The 23847-nt window shown below is 43.0% G+C and overlaps 1 protein-coding gene across 1 annotated transcript in view; it reads right to left on the minus strand.

The window, feature by feature from the left end:
- The window catches only part of LOC109890624 (zinc finger protein GLI2), a 70262-nt gene extending 48964 nt beyond the window's left edge, over positions 1-21298 (minus strand). Inside the window, exons 1-2 of the mRNA XM_020482584.2 lie at positions 20826-21298; positions 10437-10559 (exon numbers count right to left, since the gene is read on the minus strand). Coding sequence (XP_020338173.1) covers positions 10437-10551 — 115 coding nt within the window. The 5' untranslated portion in view covers positions 10552-10559; positions 20826-21298. The remainder of the gene's footprint in view (positions 1-10436; positions 10560-20825) is intronic.
- Between the last annotated feature and the right edge of the window lie 2549 nt (positions 21299-23847).

The raw sequence follows: 23847 nt of genomic DNA on the forward strand, positions 1-23847 counted from the left end.
ATAGGGCCCGTTGACTTCACTGTGTTTATGAGGGAAAATACGGCTCAATCAGGGAATGAAACCACCTGCACTTGTTTAATAGTCATTAATTGTTGGCCATGGGCCACTGGTGATGTGTGGACTGGATGTGTTATAGGTTATACAGTAAAACAAAACAAACAGAGGTGGAACACCTAAGGTTTATTTTCAAACCATAAATGTACTGTAAGAACCTGGTCTTTTTGTAATGATTCATAATTAGCAGACAAATACACTGCTGTGGTGTTTTATCCTCCATTTGAGCTTTAATTTGTGTATTAAACTCTTGACAGTTTTAATGAGATGTTATTGCTTCATCTCCAGCTGTTTGTCTCCGTAGTTACAGGGCAATTAGTCCGCCTTCTCTTATTTCAAATCCCCTTTAAGCAGTGTGATAATAGGTACAACTTTATTGCACTACTACTAAAGCAGTTAAATATTGCAACTGAAACACAAAAGGGGACAAATTATTACTATTTTGTATAAAAAAAGGTCCCCCACATTTCTTTTCTACAATATTTCTTTTCCTATGAATGGTAATGCCTCAAAATCAATTTGAGGGAACTGAGGTGGCTAGGAGTTGATGGTAAATGTCTCAAAAAATGACCTTATATATATAATGAAATATCAAATATCCCACCTCATAGCTCATATTTTCAATTTTGATAACATTACAAAGACAAATTGCCTCATAGAAGCTGCATTTTCCCCACTGTATGGGGGTGAATACGCATGGGGAACGCTGGTGTTACCACTAACCAGTCTTAAATCCCCCCAAAGAATCACATGTCATTATGATGGACAAATGAAGAAGGAGGCTTGAATAGATGTGAGAGGGTCTCATTGTTGATCCAAACGGAACCCCCTCCGACTCACCACCCTGCTCAACACCCACCCATCCAGTCTCCTGTGTCTCCCTCTGCCTCTCTGCTTCAGCCCACAGATTCCTCATGTCCTGTCCCCCTCCTTCCTTCCATTTCCCTCCTCCTTCTCTCTCTTTTGTCAGATGGAGTTAGGAACGGGCCCATGCTGGGATGGGAAATATTTCCACATCAACTCTTTGGGCCTTTATTATCATTGCTTAAAGTAGCATTTCTTATTTGTTCATTATACTTTTAGAAAAATAATTGGGGGATGTAAATCAACAACTTGGGTCAGGCCACAAGCTATTCAAAGTACCTAGTTATCAAGTGAATTTAAACTATTTCAGGTCCAGTTAACAAAATTTAGGGAACCCTAATTCATTACTTGCATTAATGTGATAAATATTTCGATACATGTTCAGTCATGAAGGACTTCCTCCCCTCACTGTACTGTATAAGCCTCAATGTTTGTAGGGTGCCTGAAGGTGTGAATGGATCGACTCCACACACAGCATTGCCAGACTGATCCCACCAGCACCACCAGGCAGAATGACGTGGGAGGACGGGGGCCTGTTTTGGGGTTTGGCACAGCCGTGACGGCCCTCACAGATCCAAGACGCCTGGGAGTCTCCTCTCCTCGTCTCCCCCAGCAGGGTGAGGCTTGCCTGACTGACTAACGGGGGAGGGAGGGTTTACCTGGAGCCCAGGGACAACTGGCTGCCAGCCAGACTACCCTTGGCAGGGTAATGTCTACAAAACACAACACGATCGAGTGAAGAAAAACAGAGGAAGAGAGAAAAACAAAGCAATATTACACCACAACACAAATACTTTGATAGTGTCTCGCATGGGCCAGTCAGGACTCACCCAAGGGTGTCCTCTTGTCTCCTCCACTCCTCCCTCTCACTCACTTCTTCTTCTCCTCCCCTTCACCTGTGTATCATCCCCTCATCATGCAAATGAGCACTGTGTGCAGCAGGGCGAGCACCAGCACACGACTAAAGCGCCTGAGACGCAGACTCCTGCTGCAGCCACAGTGATTTGCAATGCTCAATAACTCTTGATGTGTTCTTTTCTGGATGGTTGAGTATCACAGATCAGTACCACATGAGTACATCTGCTGTCCTGTTGCCTGGTGCTCCAGTCCTGACCCTAACAGTTAACTACTGAACAGGCGGAGAGTGAGCTCTGAGAGGCTCTGTCTGGAGAGAGGTGTAGCCTCAGCTTGTCTCTTCTTTGAGCAACTGACCCAGCCCACTGCAATGAAGACTCCATGTTTCAGATAAACACACAGCGTCATGGTAAAGTGAACCTCGGTTTACCGTATGAGATTACGAGCTAAACGAACACATACAGACACGTGTTGTGTTTTAATTCTGCAGAGGGCAGATGTGTCTAAGCTGAGGTCCGTTATGAGCATTTTAGTCAGTCTGGTTTGAGCCAAGATGACCCGTCCGCCCCTCGCTAGGGTCCCACGCCCTGACCTGTTTACACAAGGAGTGCACCATGCTAGCTGCCCTTGTTCTGTGTGTGTGTGTGTGTGTGTGTGTGTCGTGTCCCTTCCCACGTGCTCCCCTTCCCCTGTCTCTGTTTATTATGGTTTGGGTAATCCACAGGCCCTGTGGCCACGCTGTCAGACAGTGAGCTAACAGTGGCAGTCTGGGGCTGGGCTAGATCCCTGACTTAGAGCAAGAGATCACTGGGGCGCTGGTAGTGGCAGCAGATTCCCATGTTCTGGACTGCAGACCCCTTTCCTCTCTGTCTGAGAAGGGTAGCTCACTGGGTCTGTATTGTAGCCTACAAGAGCAATATTGTGATCTGAAGAGGACGATAGAAGGCAACCAACCAGCCACAAAACACAGACATGGACACAACCCTCTTCAGAGACGACAAGGAGTAATTTGAATTTATAGGAACACAACACAACACACGACAGTGAAAGCAGCGCTAAATCAGAACCTTCTGGGAACGGTATGTCGCTTCTTGAAGAAGAAGATGAAGGGAAAAAAGAAGTGGGGGGTTAGACTCTTAATCCCCTGAAGCATCCAAATATCGCTCTCTCAACCTCTCTCAACCTCTCCAAACCTCTCCAAACCTCTCTTCCAACACTTGTAAATCTCCAGGAATGTAGCATGTTGTTTTTGGGGCTCAGTGCATGCCAACCCAGTTTAATGGTTTTGATAGATTGATGTTTCTAGACGTTGTTGCCCAAAGCTCACTATAACATTAGACTTTGAACTTGGAATAGAGGTAAACCAATGGGACAGGTATTGTTTGATACCCATTATTACAGGGATTGTTTAGAAGGTCTAGAAATCTGCTCTTGATTCACAGTGATGAACCGGAAAACCAAGACTTCTGCTAACAAAACATAGATTTATAGTTTACTATAGTCACCTCGGTATAGGGATATTTTAATAACAGGTCCCACCTTTTGAAATAATTCACAGTCTTAGATACTCAATACAGCTGCAGTGGCTATGTTTTTTTCCCCATTAGTTGTTTTGCTTGAGGAAGACAAAAATCACGCAACATAAAATATATCTGATATCTTGAGTATCTGGGCCGTTCATCTTTAAACTTTAACTCTCTCTAATCACAAGGATATCCCAGCACAACAAGAAACGACTTCTTGAGAGAGAGAGAGAGAGAGAGAGAGAGAGAGAGAGAGAGAGAGAGATTTTAAGTATATATTTATCTGGGCAATCAATTGCCCTGCCTATAAATGGACAGCAAAATTAGAAAAAACTTATGTTTTCACTTAGTCTACCTAATCTTAATGGCTGCCTCCAAGCTAGCCAGTCCCCCAAGTACACGTTCAGATAAAAGGGAGAAGGAAGAGGGCATCTTGGAAAGCCATCTAGCTAAATGTTTACAAAAAAGCCACAGAAATGTATTTGTGCGGAAAGAAATCCCATTACCAAGCCGATTATTCTGTCCTCAGAACAACAGAGTGTTTCCATGTGGAAAGACCTGTACGCTCTATTGAAAGACCACAGCCACTATTGAAAGACCAATAGTGACCACTATTGAAAGACCACAGCCACTACTACCTGAAAGCACAGCAGCTACAAATGACCTAACTGTAACTAGATGAAATCCAGTTGAAAATGTGCAACTGTAATTCATTCCATTGACTTCTTAATCAATACATGCTCATATTAGACACTACTGACACAGTATGCCTCTATGGTTCTTTATCCTCTCTCAAATGCAGAGTGTATGTTACTGTTCACTGTTAATTGCATTTTATATCCAACTTTTTGGGATATAAAATGCCACAAAGCTGTTAAGAATGAGAGATCCCAGTCTGCCTGAGTTGAAAGTAAACCTTAGTTCCCAGTGTCAGCGGGCTCGCTTCTCCTCTCGCTTCTCCTCTCGCTTCTCCCAAGCCCTGTGAACCCTCCCTGAGAAGGCCTCATTTAGACAGAGAGAGAGAGAGAGAGACAGAGAGAGAGAGAGACAGAGAGAGAAAAAAGAAAAGAAAATTCCCTTCTCAGGAAGATTAGTGGCCGTCCTTTTGGACTAGTAGGAAGAGGTGGACTGGGGGATGCAGAGGCTTTTTCTGCCGCATTTCTCTCTGCCAGCGGCCTGACCCCCGAGTGCTCCCTGCCTGTCCCCCAGTAGCTCATGTGCTGCTGCTGCAGAGGGAGCCAGTGGTGGGGGCCAGGGGCTGGGGCCCGTACATCCTCGATCCAGCCTCAGCCGCCATCAATTATTCCCTGCTGTAGCCAGGCAGCCCCCGGCCCTAGGACCAGACATCAAGGAAGTGATAAAGAAAGCGTCCTTATCGCTAACACACCTCTCTTTAAAACACTATTTACACAGCCCAGACCCATCCTCCATCTCCATCCATCTAGCGGAGGACCCAATGACCAGGGTCTGGGATTCCATTCCTCCCAGCCAATCAAAATAATAACCACCTTCATACTGGCTAAGGTATGAGAGGACCTAAGCACTTTAACAGCCAGCAATGTTTAGCCCGGTAAAGATAGCTACGACAGTGCCGCCCGTCATTGATCATTACCTCTGTTTATTACCTCAAGAATAACATAGGCATAAGGCATCGTCTAAGAGGAAACAGGCTCAGAAGAAAATATATCTCGTTGTTTTGTCCCTGGTCTCTCCTCTCCCTCTTCGCTCCTCTCCCTCTCTGCTTCTCTCCCCTGGCGCAGTGGGACTCTCTGAGCCTGTTTAGGCATGGTCCCGGGTCCAGGGGGCCAGACTGGGAGGTGCTAAGTACTTGGCATCCTCCCCACGGGCGGCCCGACTCAGCAGAACGAGCAAGAGCATTGCAGGGGAGAACCAAGGGGCCCAGAGGTGCTCGCCGGGCCACATCAATCACACTCTACAATGACAAACTCACTCTCAACAAGATGTACACTACCGTTCAGAAAGGTTAGGGTTTGTCCATTAAAATAACATCAAATTTATCAGAAATACAGTGTAGACTGGCTGCTTCATGGAATAGTATCCGCAAAACACCAATTTCAACATCAACAGTGAAGAGGTGACTCCGGGATGCTGGCCTTCTAGGCAGAGTTGCAAAGAAAAAGCCCTATCTCAGACTGGCCAATACAAAGAAAATATTAAGATGGGCAAAATAACACAGACACTGGACAGAGGAACTCTGCCTAGAAGGCCAGCATCCCGGAGTCGCCTCTTCACTGTTGACATTGAGACTGGTGTTTTACGGGTACTATTTAATGAAGCTGCCAGATGAGGACTTGTGAGGTGTCTGTTTCACAAGCTAGACACTCTAATGTACTTGTCCTCTTGCTAAGTTGTGCACCAGGGCCTCCCACTCCTCTTTCTATTCTGGTTAGAGCCAGTTTGCGCTGTTCTGTGAAGGGAGTAGTACACAGCGTTGTACGAGATCTTCAGTTTCTTGGCAATTCCTCGCATGGAATAGCCTTCATTTCTCAGAACAAAAATAGACTGATGAGTTTCAGAAGAAAGTCCTTTGTTTCTGGCCACTTTGAGCCTGTAATTGAACCCACAAATGCTGATGCTCCAGATACTCAACTAGTCTAAAGAAGGCCAGTTTTATCGCTTCTTTAATCATCCATCACAACAGTTTTCAGCTGTACTAACATAATTGCAAAATGGTTTTCTAATGATAAACTTGGATTGCTGATGGTTGGTTGCTGATAATGGGCCTCTGTACGCCTATGTAGATATTCCATTAAAAAATACAATAGTCATTTACAACATTAATGTCTACACTGTATTTCTGATCAAATTGATGTAATTTTAATGACCCCAAACTTTTTAACGGTAGTGTGTGTCACCAGCCCACCAAAGCCAGTGAATCAAATCATTACCAGCGAATAGCACCAGGCTCCCATGGCCTAGGTTAGAAAACATGGATAGACGGGTGAGAAAGGAATTCAAATAGCTTAATCCTTTGAAAACAAACGTTGCCCCTTTCCGGTTTCTCAACCCCTGTTACAGACCTTCCTATATTTCACCCACTTACAACTTTTTTTTATTCAAAGAACAAAATAATATTCACCAGCACATATCAATAAGGGTTGAATAAAATTATAGCAAATATTCACCTCTTCTGAAAATCTGAGTACAATTTCGACAATGTATGATGTCTATAAATGCCTTCCAAATTATGAAACGGATTTGAAATCATAAAAGTCATGCATGAAACCCCATAAACCTATACACCCGGTCTGCCCTGGCCCGCAGCCTTTATAACCACTAACCAGACAGATGCGGGCTGTCACAGAAAATACAGGAGCTCATTTCAATTCATTAAAGAGAACCAAAACCCTGTGCACGGCCCAGTGGTGAGGGTTAGCTGTGCTGTGTCCAGGCCCAGCAGTTACCAATGAACACACATGCAGACACACACACACAGAAAGGGAGGCCAGCCATGCTTCAATAAGCAACGTGGGCTGCAGTCCGGAAGTCACAGGCCAGACTTTTTATAGGTCCAGTTAACATCACCTTCCTGGTCCTTCCACCAATATAAATGACAGATTGAGGACAGGAGCAGCAACTAAAGCTCCATCCATCCACCCCCGTACTTACACACACACACACACACACACACAAATATCATCAACAGGACCAGACAGGCTAGTCGGTCGGTGCACCTGGGCCCCCATTTTAAACAAAGTGACTCCTACTTGAGTCCAATGTGTGCACGCGTCGACTCCACCCCCCCATTTCCATAGACCTCTGGGATATGAGACCAGACCTGGGCTGCCTGCATGTTCACATCAAATAAATGACCGCTCCATGATAAATGGTTCTATTAGCAATCCAGATTGTTAAACTCTGATACAAAAGATGGGAGCGGCCCATTCATTTCACCCCCACCCTTCCGGTCTACACACATAGAGCGCTTGTTTTTTTTTACGCGTAAATAACATATTAAAACTCTGCATTAGCCCTGTCCTCTGATAGAGAAGATATTGTTGTGAATAAATAACACAGACAGGAGAATAAAACAGGGGGGATTCTATAATGGAGCTGGTCGGCCATGTCTGGTCCTCTGAGGTGGGCCCGACTTAGCTGACAAGGATCCACCAGCCCGTAGTAAACTACACACTGACAGTAAAGCTACAGCGCCGGGAACAGAGGCGGTATATTACAATGGTCTACTTTTCATTCCAAAGCAGGAGGCGGTTCTGCTCGGGAATGTGCTTTTAAGTTCAAGGACTTTGTCTCTTTTGGCTGCACTCTCACTGCATATTCACTTATCTGTGTCTGGCAAACAGGAATAATAATGCATGTTATTGAGATAAGTAATTGCCCTGTCTTGGTGTGCTGGCAGATTTTAGACCTATGAAGCTGCGACTCTATAAGCTGGTTCTACCCAGACCCGATTCTATTGGACTGAGGGTGTGAGTGTGTGGTGTTATTAAGATTAAAATATGGACGGTGACACTATTCTAATAGTGATAGGGTAAAGGAGTTATGGGACGAGAGAAGACGATGGATGCAGGTTTAACACAGCAGCTCCACTTTAGGGGGGGGGGGGGCAGAGCAACACAAGCCTGGAACACAGCACTTGTTCTGGGCCAAGCGGACCAGGCAGAGACCCTGCAGAACCAGAGCCATTGTAGACCAGGGAAAAGCATAGTTATAGCAGGGCAGGGAGGAGACAGAGGGTGGGGTGGCACAGGGGGCCTGCCTTGTTACCCTTCGCCTGGTAATCAAGATTCTCTCTCCAGGCCCCTTTGAAAGTTAAATCAACCTACTTTAAAAGACCCTCTCTACAGGGCTGAGGGGGCTTATCCACAGAAGACGATTGGCCCAAACAGAAGGGCCTCTCTATCGCTCGCTGCGGCCGAGAGTATTTCCACATATGACCTCAGCGTGTGTGAATTGGCTCCATTGAGGAAGGCATACTGAGATTAAATTAGAGAGGGTGATCACATTAACAGATTAGAATTTTAGGTTCGTAGGCAGTCAAATGTTTTCTTAATTGCCAGAAGTCTCAGGTCTGGAAACATATTCCTTCACGACAAAAGAACCATTGTTCAGACATTCCAAGCTCCATATTAGAAATGCTTAATCATGGCCAGTTATATGATTGAAGTAATTGTAGAGTGATAAAAAATTAATGAGTTAGCTGGAAATAAAATGGTAGGTCAATATAATTGAGTTAACGATATTGATGTCGACATGAAACAAGTTATTGAAAACAAAGTCCCACTTGATTCATGTCCCATTTATAGTGTATGTAAAATACGTCCTAGATTCATTTAGCCTAATAAACAATTCGTCTTTCATTTCTTTATCATGGCAGGCCACCAAGCCCTTCATTAAAGAATGAAAATGTCACTAAAATCACAAGAAGTTGTATTACCATTTCAAAGTTAGCCGTCAATCTCCATCTCTGTCAATCTCTGAAGGAAGGGCCGTCTCGCCCACTGAGCTCTGCTCTACCAGCCATTTTTTTGTAATTCATCAGTGTGATACTCTGGAGGTAAGAACAAGGTCTTTCAACCTCATTATACTGGCATTCACTGACATCTTTAAAACATGCATTCTCTATCTGTCTGTTTCTCCTCATCGTGGTGGACACTAGTCTTGAATGTCATTTCAAAGACAAACTATCCTCGTGTCATCATACACGTGTATTAATTGAAGTTATCAGTGACATCTTGAAATTGGTCAAATTAACTAATTAGCTTTGGCCCTTCTGATAGGTTAAGGAATTAGGGTTCACTCTGAATTAAATTAGGAGAAAAACTGCTGGATTCTGTTGCAGGAATTCCTAGTAGACATTTAAGACATCACAGAATCGCCCCTATAGACACCTACTATTTTACTCTTTGTCAACTCAAATTGTCTTTCCTTATTCTTACACAAAATCATTAATTTATTGTTGGACTAACGGGCATTGCGCTGCAAGCTCCACAAAACAAACTTGAGGTCTATAGAAGGTTTAAAAAAAAATTGGGCCTGATGTCAATCGTTAGGGACAGAACATTGATGGCCTATTTTTATCTTTGTTCTTCCTTAAACAATTAATGGATATTTCTTTATCATGGCAGGCCACCAAGCCCTTCATTAAAGAGTAAAAATGTCACTAAATCACAAGAAGTTGTATTACCATTTCAAAGTTAGCCGTCAATCTGCATCTCTGTCAATCTCTGAAGGAAGGTCCGTCTCGCCCACTGCAACGCTGCTCTACCAGCCATTTTTAGTAATTCATCAGTGTGATACTCTGGAGGTAAGAACAAGGTCTTTCAACCTCATTATACAGGCCTTTCATCACACATTCACTGACATCTTTAAAACATGCATTCTCTCTCTGTCTCTCCAGGCCGCCCTATGAAAGAGGCACACTGCTACTTTTCATTAATTTCAACAAACACAGCCATTTTACCTTTCCCAGGCCAGCCCCATGTAGTTATATGAACCATTAATCAGAGATTATGCCGCCAAATCGAGCAACGTCGCTGTCTTTAGTCTTTATGAACTTCTCCCTGTGACAGAGGCGCGCACACACACACACACACACACACACACACACACACACACACGCACACACACGCACACACACGCACACACACGCACACACACGCACACACACGCACACACACGCACACACACGCACACACACACACACACACACACAGCTATGCTACAGTACCTGTTCAGTATTAATGATGCTCTTTAACAGGGCCCTGCGTTACATTACTGATTCCCATCAGCTCTACTGTAAGTCACCTCTGACTGCTCCAGGTGCTACAGGAAGAGCCTTATCAGGGACGATTAGAGCCCAGAGCAACTTCTCCCAAGACCGCATTTTATCTTTGATATGTATATTTCATGTGCATGTTCTCTCTCAAACCTCCTCCTTACCCCCGGCCCTGTCAGTCTCTGTAAGACCTTGGCTTGTGTGACAGTCTTACAGTATGTAGGGATGCAGGGACCCTTTACCTTACAGTAAAACCTGTGTCGGCAGGAGAAACCGACCTGGAGTGGATGTGCACAAAAGAATAGAGATGGACCCTTATCCTTCCAGTAAACCCCCCCCCCCCCCCCCCCTCTTTAAAGTCATTGAAGAAAAGTGGACAGTACCTCTGGTGACAGCTGAAGGTGAGAGTTTCTTCGGGAGGTCAGTGAAGCCGTTTCCATCCAGACCAGAGCCTTTCTTCTCTGTGGTCGTCGGGGCAGAGGTCTCCATTCCGGACATCAGAAGCTCTGAAGGAAACGACATGGGGTGGCATCGTCATTATCATTTCATTATGTGACATGTATACAGTAGGCCAATGATATGTATACAGTAGGCCAATGATATGTAGGCCAGTAGGCCACATTATACAGTAGGCCGCATCCTCTGAAGAGATTCAATGTGTTTTCTCAACACGTTTGAAGATATAAGGGTGTATTATTCTTTGCAAGCGAGGCTGAACAATCAGTTCAAATAGCACTGATAAAAAGATCCACAGTTAAATCAACTTTGATGCCAGCCAGGCTAGTTTACGCTAAACCACCTTTGGAGACAGCAAACCGTAGCATGAATCACTGGGGTCCTGGAAGAAAGCAGCAACTCAAATTAGATTTCTTTCAGGACAAAACCACTACATGTTTGCACTGCAACCAAAGATAAGCGGCTAGGTTCAACAAAGATAAACAAGCGACGCGCTGCCTGCCAAGTCATTCTTCGTTTAGGTGGCTGTTTGAGCGTGTTGATGGCTGTTTGAGACTGCAGGCTGGGCTCAGTTCAGTTGATATTATAGTTTGCTACACGTGCTTTACACAATATAGGGGAGGTTTTTCCTTGAACCTTTTGTGAAGGCCGGGCTTAGTGTATCTATCTATCTACCCTATATTGTGTAAAGCAGGTGTAGCAAACTATAATATCAACTGACCTGAGCACAGTCATCAACGTCCTCAAACAGCCATCTAAACAATTTTTCCTTGAAGGTGTTGTAAAGTCTGGGCTTAGTGTATCTAGATCATAATGGGTGTCTTATTAATAAGACTAGCCTCCAGCCCAGACTACGTGCAAGTGGGGTATGTGGAGATGGGGGAGGAGGAGCGGTAAAACTGTCCCTCCTCCTCTGAAGAGCTGCGACACATGGTCATATCTTCCCCCGGCGGAGAATGGCCTGGCCGGACGGGAGACAGGAGACAGAAGAGCCAGAGCTATGGGACACTACAGGTGTCAGACACCACACTGACCGATGGAAACCAAGGTAAACAAATGACCAGGGGCATGCTTGATCTCTCCTGTTGGTCACCAGGGCTCACTCCACTCTTGTCTGCTCTTGTCTGCTCTCCTCTCTCTTGTTCCATGACACTGATGAGGAGGGCATGTCAATAAGATCCACGGATAGTTAAAAGACTTTCAACACTCCGTGAGACTAATCCCAACCTCAACTAAATGTGTGAATGGCACATATTATTACTAGGGTGTAATGAATGACCAGAAGGGGGATTGAGCAGCTAAAATCTCTAGCCTGGCTGATGTTAACTAATGAAAACCAAAATACACCAAAGGACTGGCTGACTGGGACATGAATGAATTCCACGACACTACTGTCTCATGTGCCACATTTACCACCTTCCCCACAAAGCAGCGTCGGTGGAGAAAAAGGGCCCCTGGCCCCCCACACCTGCTAGGCTGTCTCAAAGAGACACCACAACAGTAAAGACAGTAGACAAAGCAGTCCATCAGGCTTTTACATCCTGCCAACCCTCCCAGCTTGTTCAAGGGGCAGTAAACTGTGTTTTAACAATGTAGACCTACAAATTCACTCTCTGTTCAGCGTGTTTAACTGTTTCACTCTGTTAACTGCTTGTGACTCAGTCTGTGAAAACTAAATGGGTTCTCAAGAATGGCACAAGAAATTCAGTTCATGTCAAGTGTGTGTGTGTGTGTGTGCGCGTGCGCTCATGTTCCTGAGTGTGTTATTTTGTGTGTGCCTTTGTGTCAAGATATGAATATCTTATCTCTGAGAGTCATAGCTAAATCTATTGATGGTAGAAACAATAAACCATACCTTTATTAAAGTTGAAAAGCAAAATAAATAAACGCGAGGGAATAGACAAGTATTATTTTAGTAGCTAAGGAGATGGTTAATTACCATGATAATAAACCCAGCAGTAGATTTAGATACGCAGCTGTGAGGAATAATGAACTTCTACCTCCTATAGTTAACCGCCATTACCTTTAAAGACGACACCCAATGTTCCATTTAACCGTGAAAACGAACAATGCAAAGCCTAACAGCAAAAAGGTTATTTATGACAGAAGAACAACTCCTCCTCAAACTACTTTTCTCATTCAGCCTCTGTCTGTGTGTTGAAACCAATGCCTGTTTGTTTTAGAACCTCGGTCTTTAACTGATGTTCCCTCCGATACGGTTCAGCTCTCCTTTCCTTTCAGGGGCTCTGAGAGGAGAAGAAGCTCAAGCCTCTTCCCAGCTTTTTTTTGTTTTGTTTTAGGTATTGCAATTTTGTACAGGGTCTATCCCATGTGCCTCGAAACCACACCCTACTAGAGCTACAAAGGTAAAGATTTAATGCGCTGTATTCTGTTCCTACTCTTCAACTATTATATATTTAACATGGCCTCGGTACTTATGAGTCATTGTAGTTTCAGGTCATTAAAGCGTAATAATCAGGAAACTGTCTGAATAAGATAGGAATGGAAAGATGTTCCTCATCCCTATGAGACTGAGAAGTGATTGAGTGCAGTTATCCAGTTAACCCACTGTCCAGTCCACTTCCTGTGTGCAAACTCAAATAGAGAAAACCCAGCTTAAACATGCAAGGCCAGCTTTAACCACTCATAGCTAAACCAATGGAGACTTTCCTCTTGTTGATCTAATCCTCTTTTCACGAACATCCTCTTAATTCCAAGGGCAGAAATGAACTAAACATTAGCCATGATCGTTAGACCGTGATATACATACATAGTTGTATGAAAAATAATCTTGGTATGGTATCATATGGTTAATTATGAGCAACAAAAATATCTGGGTGTAGTTCTGAGTTACTCTGACATACATGTATTATTCTTGTAAGAAATGTCCTAGGATTCAAAATGGCCTGCCGTGAGAGAGAAGGGTATTCCCAGTGTCTGGGAAAAATGTACGTCTCTGCATTCCAGGTGCTGGTCTCCTGCTTTTACCGGGAGCAGAATGCAGTTTGGCACGTCACAGAGTATTACTTACAGCTTCCCACAAACCATCAACACGCTTAGTTATTACACCGCGAGCTGTCGGCCAAACAAATGACTGTGACTGAACTCTGAAAGGTCACAGCAGTGCAGTAAAATCACAGAGCAGAGTCAGGCCCACTACCGAGCCTCTCTCTGAAGGGACTGAAGCCCGGGCGTCGGGCACTTTCTGGAATTTATGGTTACGTGTCCCCCCCCCCCGCTTCTGAAAGATTGTAGTCACGTAAAAGCAGCCCACATGCTTTTAGTAGGGAGATCACTTGTGGTGTGGCGTTTGAATACGAAGAATCTTTACCATTCGGAGTACTGTTATGTTAAACAAGGTTGTTGTGCCTAACAATTCAAGGGTCTCCTGAGAACCTCTCTTAGTCACTGGACGAGTCTCTAGCCTAGAAACGTTTCATCACAACAAGGGCTATCGTTGACACAAGAGCAGTGGCGTGTGTTCATGGATGCCAAGGGAAGCCGGGCATCCCCAAAACATTTACCATGAAAACATTTGTTAGTCTCTCTGTGTTTCATAATGTTCCTTCAATATGCAATAGGCTGAATGTATCTCACCGGAGAAAGCATCCGAGTGAGAGAAACAGCGCCCCTCTATCTCTGTATGTGTAGCCCATCTATATGATACTGTCTGGTCAAAAAGAGTATGACATTGCTGCTGCCCATAGCATTGAATGCAAGGGAAGCCAGCGAGAATTTGGCTTGGAGCTCAATTGAGTGAGCTGAGTGAGCTGAACCGTGAATGGTCCTGGCTCACCAAAAAAAGTTTCAAGGGAAGCCAGTTTGGATTTGGCTTCACTCCAATCACATCACATCGAGAGCAATACATCATTGACAGAATCAACTTGAATTGTAGCATCTCGTTGTGTTGTTGTCCGGTGGCTAGCTAGCTAGCTAAAATTGGCCCTTTTCTGAAATCCCTATGTCTGGAGAGAGGGATTTGGACTTGTGGTTTTACTTAATTATCCATACGGGCCAATGATTATAACAGTGATTCTGTTCCAACCATAAAGTCATAGATTGTGGCCCTGGCCTGAGAGAATGGAAGTTCAATATGTAGCTAGATGTAGAAGGCTAACATTGCCCATAAAAAGGGAGTTAGGCTAGTGAGCAAGTATTTTAGCCAGGTAGCCTAGGACAACAAAAAAACTAATGTTTTTTCTACTTGCAAGAAACGCACGCAGACACACAGAAATTAGAACCATGGACAGCCACATCATATTTAGCTTACGTTGATTGGACTAAATCCTTTTTAGTAACTTTTAGTTGTCACTGTACTAGACTAAACAGAGGTGATTTGATGATGTTGTAATGGTGCTGGAATAGTGGAGGCAGCTCCTGTTTTTTTGTGCAACTTGCGGTAACTCCCCGTGGTTCTAAATCAGTAGTTGTTTAGTGGTCTTGAAAATGTTGGAAACATTAACTTGCTTGACCATGCTGTACGTCATGTAACTAAAAATTAGTTAGTGAGACTGAGATCTCTCTCTCTCTCTCTCTCTCTCACTCTCTCTCTCTCTCTCTCTCTCCTCTCTCTCTCTCTCTCTCTATCTCTCTCTCTCTCTCTCTCTCTCTCTCTCTCTCTCTCCTCTCTCTCTCTCTCTCTCCTCTCTCTCTCTCTCTCCTCTCTCTCTCTCTCTGCTCATCTCTCTCGCTCTCTCTCTCTCCTCTCTCTCTTACTCTCTCTCTCCTCTCTCTCTCTCTCTCTCTCTTCTCTCCTCTATCTCTCTCTCTCTCTCTCTCTCTGCTCTCCTCTCTCTCTCTCTCTCTCTCTCTCCTCTCTCTCTCTCTCTCTCTCTCTCTCTCTCTCTCTCGCTCACTCCTCTCTCTGGTCTCTCTCTCCGTCTACTCTCCTCAAACGCCACCCTGATCAGCAACGCCCTGATCTCGACCATTATAGCACCAAGAACATTAACCTCCGTTAACCAACCAGTAAGCTCCTGCTCAGAGGAAGCTGTCGCCATGACAGGGGACACCACAGCCAGGAGGGGGGATCTCTTCAAAGACACGCCTTAAGCTCCTTGGCTGTAAACCACTCCTCCCAGTCCACCACGCCCGACAAGCTGCCAAACAGCGGCATAACAGAGTGAAACCCACACAGCTCACCTTAAAGCCATGCGGTACTAATGGCTACTGACACAGTGGAAGGCCCAGTGACCCCAGCGAGGCTCTGTTGCTCAATGTGAAGGCATGAGGGCCCACAGGATGAAGACTACTACTGCCTCTGTCAGTCCTTGGTTGCATCCCAAGTGGGACCCTACTCCCTATATAGTGCCCTACCCTATGGGCCCTGGTCAAAAGTAGTGCACTAAATAGGGAATAGGTCGCCCTTTAGGATGCAGTCCTTGCCTTCAACAGGGAGGAGCGAGGCCTCAGAGGGCCCACGGAGAGCCCCAACCATGTCCTGACCCTGCGCCTGATTGTAGGAGCTGGGAGCTGAGTGTGCTGCCTTGTGGGGGGAAGAAGGCAAAGGGGATTGATTGCTAAGGGATAACACATGGGCTGAGTGTATACCACATGTAAGACAAGCCCTGTCCTGGGTTCTTTAGACTGTCAGTAAGGAGTCTGTGGCTTGGCAGCATTTTAACTCTGATCTAATACAGATCCCCTACAGGCAGGATTTGGGTTGCCTGCTTTGAAGCTATTCAGCGCTGACAAATAAGTTATCACATCTCAAGTTTCTTCCCTTGCCATGGCCAAATCATGAAGTCAAAACGACCCCTTACCCTCTGACACCATTCAAAGTCCACTGATTCCCTGGCACCCGTCACTGGTTTTGGGCTGCATTTGAAATGGTTGGTGTTGTTGATACTGTTTACTTCTTTTCACTGCACGAGGACATTTCTATTACTGATATCACGCACACACACACACTGTTGCTGTCAAAAAGAGTCAGAAGACATCGTCAGGGCTATAGCGTCCCTTCAGGAATTAATTAACTGGTGAATCAAAGCAGAGCCATACTACATTAAATACAGCACTGAGGACGAGGAGCAGAGGAGGAGAGAGGCCCATGTCTCCTGTGGCCCTCTGGTCCGGACCTTTGATTTCTCATGTCTCTTGGTGTGTGTGTGTGTGTGTGTGTGTGTGTGTGTGTGTGTGTGTGTGTGTGTGTGTGTGTGTGTGATGTATCTTGGTCTGTGTGTAATGTCTTGTCATGTGTGTGTAATCTGTGATGCCATTGCATGAAATGGTGCTCTGTTTTCATCATGTATAATTTGCGTTAAAATAGATTTTTCTGCATATGATACAGTATCTTAGTATGAGGGGTACAACTGGTTGGGATTGATGAAGAACAATTACGAGAGAGAGAGAGAATAATAGAGGCCGTCTAGCTGTGAGACCAAACTGATTCTGGAGTTGAGCTCTGTGTCGTTGACCTCTGACCCTGCTCCTGTGGAGTGCTGAGAGAGCAAACACAACTCACTGTTTGTTTGATCTAAAGAAATGAAATAAATATGACCTGTAGATATCCTCAAACACAGTGGTTGAGCTGAGCCCCTTAAAGCTGCAATTGTAATATATTGTTAAGATGGTCTTATAATGCAAGATAAATCCCAGCTAGCACATCTGATTCCTTGGAATTTGTGGGAACGTACATTTTAGGTTTCCCATTGATTCTGGGAATGAAGCCATACGTTTCCTGACTGGTAAAAGGGAAAGTATTTCAAACGTTCTGAGAACGGAAGTAAAAATATGGCCTGTTCTGGGAAAGGTAAGAACGTTTTACTGTGGTTCCCTGAAAGTTTTCCTCTGAGGTTTTATTAATGTTCAGAGAACTAATATTATAGTTTATTTGAATAATGATTTAATGTTCTTAGAACATGTTTCAATAAGACCTAAAAATACTGCTAGCTTGAGATAACAGTTTTGAACTCCGACAGAAATTAATTTGCTTAGGCATTCATGCAAACACATTTATTTTTCATTGTGGGAGATTTCAGGGGGATTCCAACCTATAATCTTCAGCTTGCATGCCATGTGTTTTTTTTTTACTCATACAGAGCTGGTCATTTTTGTCTGTTCAAACAGACTTCATTTCAAAGGAAACAAAGCACTTATTAGGACCAGGTGTGGCCAATTAGTGGGCGTGGCCAACACCCCTGAACACACTTAACAAAATAGAGCATAGAGAGCGATTTGTTTACGCTGAGAACGGAAAGTATATGTTTTTAAACAACATTCTTACAACGTTCTTTGAATGATACTGTTTTCTTGTGGTTTAAATGGAACGTTTTATGAAATGTTCTGAGACCATGGCTTTAAATAGAACCATGACGAAACCTATAGAAAACGTTATGCTGAATTACTCAAATTGCCGCAGAGGAACGCTCTCGGAACAATTTGAGAACATTGCTTAAATAGAACCACGAGGAAACGTGTAAGAAAGGTTATGCTGAAGTCCTGAAATTCACACCTAAGAAACATGAATGTTATGCGCTAGCTGGGTACCCTGCACCATTCCCAGAACATTGTGGGAAGGTTGTATGCAAAATAACCATAGGACAACCACACTCTCACCAAGCTCTAACAAACATATGGTTCTCAGAACGTTATGTGCTGGCTGGGATATTGCCCTCTTTTTTTGTTAACATTTTTGCAAATTAAACAAAACTTATATTAGACAAGGTAGTGTAACGAGCAGATAAATAGTTGATGGAGGCGAAGTTAAACAATGGAATTAACAACGTTTGATTAATATTCCAATTCCCTCCAAAGATAGCATTTGGTTTGACCTGAGCCAGATGTGATGTGGTGTTGAGAGGAATAGTGCAACAATGTTCACGTCTTTGTCTGAGCCAAAGCTGTAGAAACAGCCAAGCTGGATAACTGTAGAACACCGTTTACACAAAGGTGAAAATTCATGGTATTAACAGTGACAGTTTCAAACTTTACGGTCATAGTTTTTCCTCTGAAAAACGTCAAGCTAAGCAACCTGACAAAATTGACTCACTTCACATGATGTAATCCATAAGGACTATTCCATAAGAAATATGTGAGGTGAGCCACTGTTTTCTAGTGGTTCTAGTGTCGTCCCCTTAGGACAGAGACAGTTAATGCTGCCTTTGTCGATAGAGCCATAGCACGCGTGCACATAGACGCACGCACGCACAGCCTCCAGGGCAGACTGCTGTGGTCAGGGGCCTCGCTGAACAAACCAAAATATTAGTTTTCTGGAGGGTATGGCAGCAATTACTGCTCTTTTCTGTGTGGGAAAGAGAGAGAGAGAAAGGGAGAGAAAGAGAAAGAGAGAGAGAGAGAGAGAGAGAAAGAGAGAGAGAGAGAGAAAGAGAGAGAGAGAGAAAGAGAGAGAGAGAGAGAAAGAGAGAGAATAAGTATTCCATTGTTAGTCTACACCTGTTGTTTACGAAGCATGTGACAAATATCATTTGATTTGATTTGAGAGAGGGAAGGAAGGGGTTAGTCATGTGACGTGATTAAGTGTAGTTTGATTGTAAATGGACACTTCACAACAGTTGGACATCAGATAACGTTAAAAATGTGAATACAATTAAAGATAACCGTGTATACTGTAGGTATCTCATACTAATTTCTCATATTTTCAAACAGGCAGAAATAAGAATAAGATAGCATCCAATAGAAAGTGTATTTCACTACATGGTAATGCCAATGGTTTAAGCCTTAACCAACCTGTTATTTCTAGTGTTTAGCCAGTGGCATTTCCTTTCCCCTGCCTGAACGACTTCCTAGGCCAGGTAGCTTAATTGGTGCTGTGTTCTTGTTTATGGGGGATAAGATACTTTTCAATCCTCTCAGTGGGGAGTTTGACTCACTTTTCATCCAGGCATCTCCCCTGCTCCTCTCTCTCTCTCCTGAATACCAGACTCAACTTCTATTCCACTTTTTCAAACACTTAAGAAACCAGGAAGTCCCTCTCTTTTTGTCTGTGTTCTCTGGAGAAGAGAAAAGCTAGCAGAATCAATAAAGGCATTCGTGGAGTGGGCCAGCGGTGTGAAAACGGCTGCAGAATGGCTCTGCTTGGTGAGTGTCCACGTCCCAAATGACACCATATTCCCTATATAGTGCACTGCTTTTGACCAGGGCTGGATAGGATGCCATTTGAGAGGCTGAGATGAAAGTGGGGGTAGGTTGATGACCGCAGCACCAAGCCTCAGTCCCCTTTGAATAATGTGAAAGGCCCATCATTTCTTTAAATCTTTTCAACTCTTCGCAGCCTAACTGCTGGAACTCTTCATCCTGCACAATAGAAAATGCACTAAAACTTTTTTCTAATGCAAATGAACTAAACCAACCAACGGGCCATTCACATAAAAACACACAGACGTCCCAGGCCAGAACCAACTCTGTTTGGAAACAGAGAGTGGTAACATAGTAGAGGAAGGTATTGATTTATTTAGAATCTTTTTTGATATTACTCATCTTCGTACATTTTGATTATAATGCTTATCTCTACTAACAACCACCCCAGCTTATTTTCTCTCAAATAAAGATGACTATTAGCAAATGCATCTTCAAATGTTGTTTCATGTTTTGATTGTAATTTATTCACACATTAATAACACACCAGGGAAACATTAACAATGCATATTAATTGCAGCCATTGAAATGCACAGCAATGTACATTTTCCTGCATTGGGTGTGACTGCTAATGACTCTCAGTAGCAAACACACGAACTTTTTGCGAGTTGGATACCTTTCAGATTGAGGGGATTTAGGAAGGGTCTCTTTCATTCAAGCAGCCTAAACTCACGAAAGCTCAAGTTAAACCTAGAATCCTTAATTGAAACAATAACAAAGCGAACATCCAGCCTCTGTTTTGGTACAAAGCTGAGGGATGGGCCTGGAGAAATGTAACCACTCTCAAATTCATATGCATAGCTATGGATGCAAGGACTGGCCCTCCATGGTATCGAAATGATAGTTTTAACCATGTTTTGAGGTTTTACAGCGTTTGTTACATTTACAAATATTGGACTAAAACAAGCTTTTATTTGGGGTTATGATGGGGTACGACAGTTGAACTAAACTCATAAGGCATTTATAAGTTATATTCTTCAAGAATCAATAGGTATATAATACATTTTTTTAAGTAAAAAAAATAATATTTTAAATATTTAAAAAAAAACGCTATTTTAAAAGGTTACGTTTGAATACTATTTTAGGCAATTCAAAGTAACAATTTCAGATGTGCACTAAAATGATTTACTAGCCTATTCATAATAAGAATAATATTCTAATAATGAATAAGAACGATGATTTCCAGAGTTCATCATCACATGCATGTCCAGTCCACCTACCTCAGTGGTGATGCCTGTGTTCGGTATGGTCCGAGTCTGACCCGGTGCGTCTCCCTCCGTTCTGTTTGTCCACTAGTTCTGTACAAGTTTCAGCAACGCTATCGAAGATTACCGTTAGGTCTAACTTTCTCCGTCAAAAAGCAAGAAGTAACAAACTCCTTCCAATGCAAGGATAAAATCCATAAAGTATATTCTAGTAGCCTAAACACGATCAAGACTAACTACATTCCTCTTCCCAACTTCTCATAAAGTTCACCGTAGAGTTTATGTGCGTCGTCTCAACTTTTACAATCCATCACCGAGAATAACGAAACAAGTTCTTGAAATCGATCCTCCCTTACTAACAAAACATTGCAGGATATGAAACTTTGTAGCCTAAAAGAGGTCTGAAAGGTTTGACGGTGGTTCGTTCTTCGTCAGAAATGTGCTTTTGAGACGCCAGGCTGATATGTTTTCAATCTGGTCCCCCTCATTCTCTCTCTCCTCTCTCTCTTCTCGCACTCCTCTCTAGCTCTCCGGTGAGTATTTCCATTTGCTGTACCAGATGGGCCGGTCTAGCCAAACCAACTAAGGCTCAAGGTTTAGGGAAAAGTTGTGTAAAGTTTCACCATTGTTTAATATTAGGTGATTGACCTGTATCCAAGCTCCCCATACGATGTTACTGTCTCAGCCAATTAAAATATACATGTTTAAATTATAATGTTTTATTTAAAACATCTTCGACTAGTTTGTATGTGTTGGATATGGTATGTGTAGATAGGCCTTAACATGAAGAAATAATTGCATAATAATAACATTACATTTAGATAAATGAATAAACTGGAGTCATTCTGTGAGCTGAAATCTATGCAATTTATTTATCCTCAATAGTAAACAACCAACGTCCTTGCCACCCGAATTCCAGCCCTTCTTATTACCTTGAAGTGCAGACACTGAAGCGTGTGTAGCCCAATTTAACGATTTATTAAATGAATGACATAAACTATAACAAATATGATCATTAATGCCTATTTGGTGTATTGGAGCCAAGAAACCAAATCTGCCATAACAACGTAATTACCCTAATGTATGCTATAGGTATTTAATCTTACTCTAATTTATTAATAATGTATTCATTTGGACAATCATATCAATCCACGGCATGTTGTCTAGCCCAAATCTCTGGAGCACCTGTGTTTGGATTATTTTTTTCGTTGCGCGGTTATTAATCAATCGAACTAACGATTTTGGACATTTGTAGAATATAGGTTTATTTCATTTGTAGAATTGATTCTAACATTGCTTCTTAGACCATTGAAACGTTTTATTTACATGGCAGAACTGTATTTGTTGTGTACAGGCCTGGTGGTGATTGACACATTTTGAAAGGTCCTCTTCCAGTCATTGCCGTGATTGTTGCAGACAGCACAGCACGGGCCCTTTTCCTTTCTAACCATTCAGACTAGTTCCGGTTTAAAATTCAGTTCGTGTTTCAATACAAGCATATAGGTAGGCCTACGGTCTGTCACTTCATAACTCAGTCGTTAAAAATGTGTTCATATATTAATAATGTGTGTGGTGAGACACCAATAGAACATAACTGTGTTGTATTTAACCAATAGTCCAGTAGCAAGGCTGAATATGGTCATTTCATATAAAATAACGACATCTAGTGGAGCAATGGATAACTTGCAAGGACAAAGACATTTAGAGGGCTATCAGCAGGCCTTCCTTAGGCATTTAGAGCCCCCGTAGCTTTCAGGTTTACAGTGCGGAACATTTAAAATCAAATACAATTTATTCTAAGTAACCATCCATCATGGTAGAGATCGGTGCATTCTACAACGCACATGGCAAATTTTAGGACTCATTGAGGCCATAGCAGTGCACTCTGTGTCCATGCCTGTTTTTAAAGGTTTGTTCACAAGTGCCAAGTGACATTCGCCTTGTTCTTGTGCCAGAAGATCGTAAAGCAGGAATTTTAATGAGTATCTTAGCATCCTGTCATCAGAAGAAAAGAAAACAAGAGAGAGGAGGGATAGAGGCCTTGGGAGGAAGAGGCAAAGAGGTGTCAGAGTTTGGTTGTGGTTGGTGGTTGCACCGTTTTTGTGAGATCATACTTGTGAGATTTTTTCATATGATCTCACACAGTCCTAAATCAGCACCACCGCCTGCTGTATACCGACAGAGCCAATGAAGCCATTGTTGCGTGCAGCTGTGGGTTTTCAAAGTCCGTTGTTTTGTGTGTTTTAGCGTGCATTAGAAAACTATTTGAAAATGAGGATGGTGAGCTAAAGGGTTTCTTTCTAGCACTGCATAATACATAAATAAATTATTTTTTCTTGTGAATGAAACATGATGAAATCAGTCTTTTTATCGGAAAATGTTCCGTTTTCGTTCTAATTTCCTGCCGTCCACCATACTATTCCATATTACACCACATAGTGGCAGTAAGTCTCCTGTTGAGATATTCGTGACCATATTTCCATGTTTGAGTGCGTTACAACTGCTTCAGTATCTGCTCCTCTGTAGGCTCAGTTGGAAGAGCATGGCTCTTGCAATGCCAGAAGTGGGTGCAATTCAAATGTATGCACCCGTTACTGTTAGTCGCTTTGGATAAACGTGTCTGCCAAATGGAATATATTAATATACAGTGCCTTCATAAAGTATTCCGACCCGATGACTTTTTCCGCATTTTGTTATGTTACAGCCTTATTTTTTAAATTGATTAAATAAATAAAAATCCTCAGCAATCTATACACAATACCCCATAATGACAAAGCGAAAACAGGTTTTAAGAAATGTTTACAAATGCATACATATATAAAAAATACATAAATACCTTATTTATATAAATATTCAGACCCTTTGCTATGAGACTTAATATCGGTTTCCATTGATCATCGTTCAGATGTTTTTACAACTTGGATTGGAGTCCACCTGTGGTCATTTCAATTGATTGGACATGATTTGGAAAGGCACACATGTCCCACAGTTGACAGTGGATGTTGACAGTGCATGTCAGAGCAAAAACAAAGCCATG

The sequence above is a fragment of the Oncorhynchus kisutch genome, linkage group LG5, assembly GCF_002021735.2.
Source record: "Oncorhynchus kisutch isolate 150728-3 linkage group LG5, Okis_V2, whole genome shotgun sequence".
In the NCBI taxonomy this organism is placed as follows: domain Eukaryota; kingdom Metazoa; phylum Chordata; class Actinopteri; order Salmoniformes; family Salmonidae; genus Oncorhynchus; species Oncorhynchus kisutch.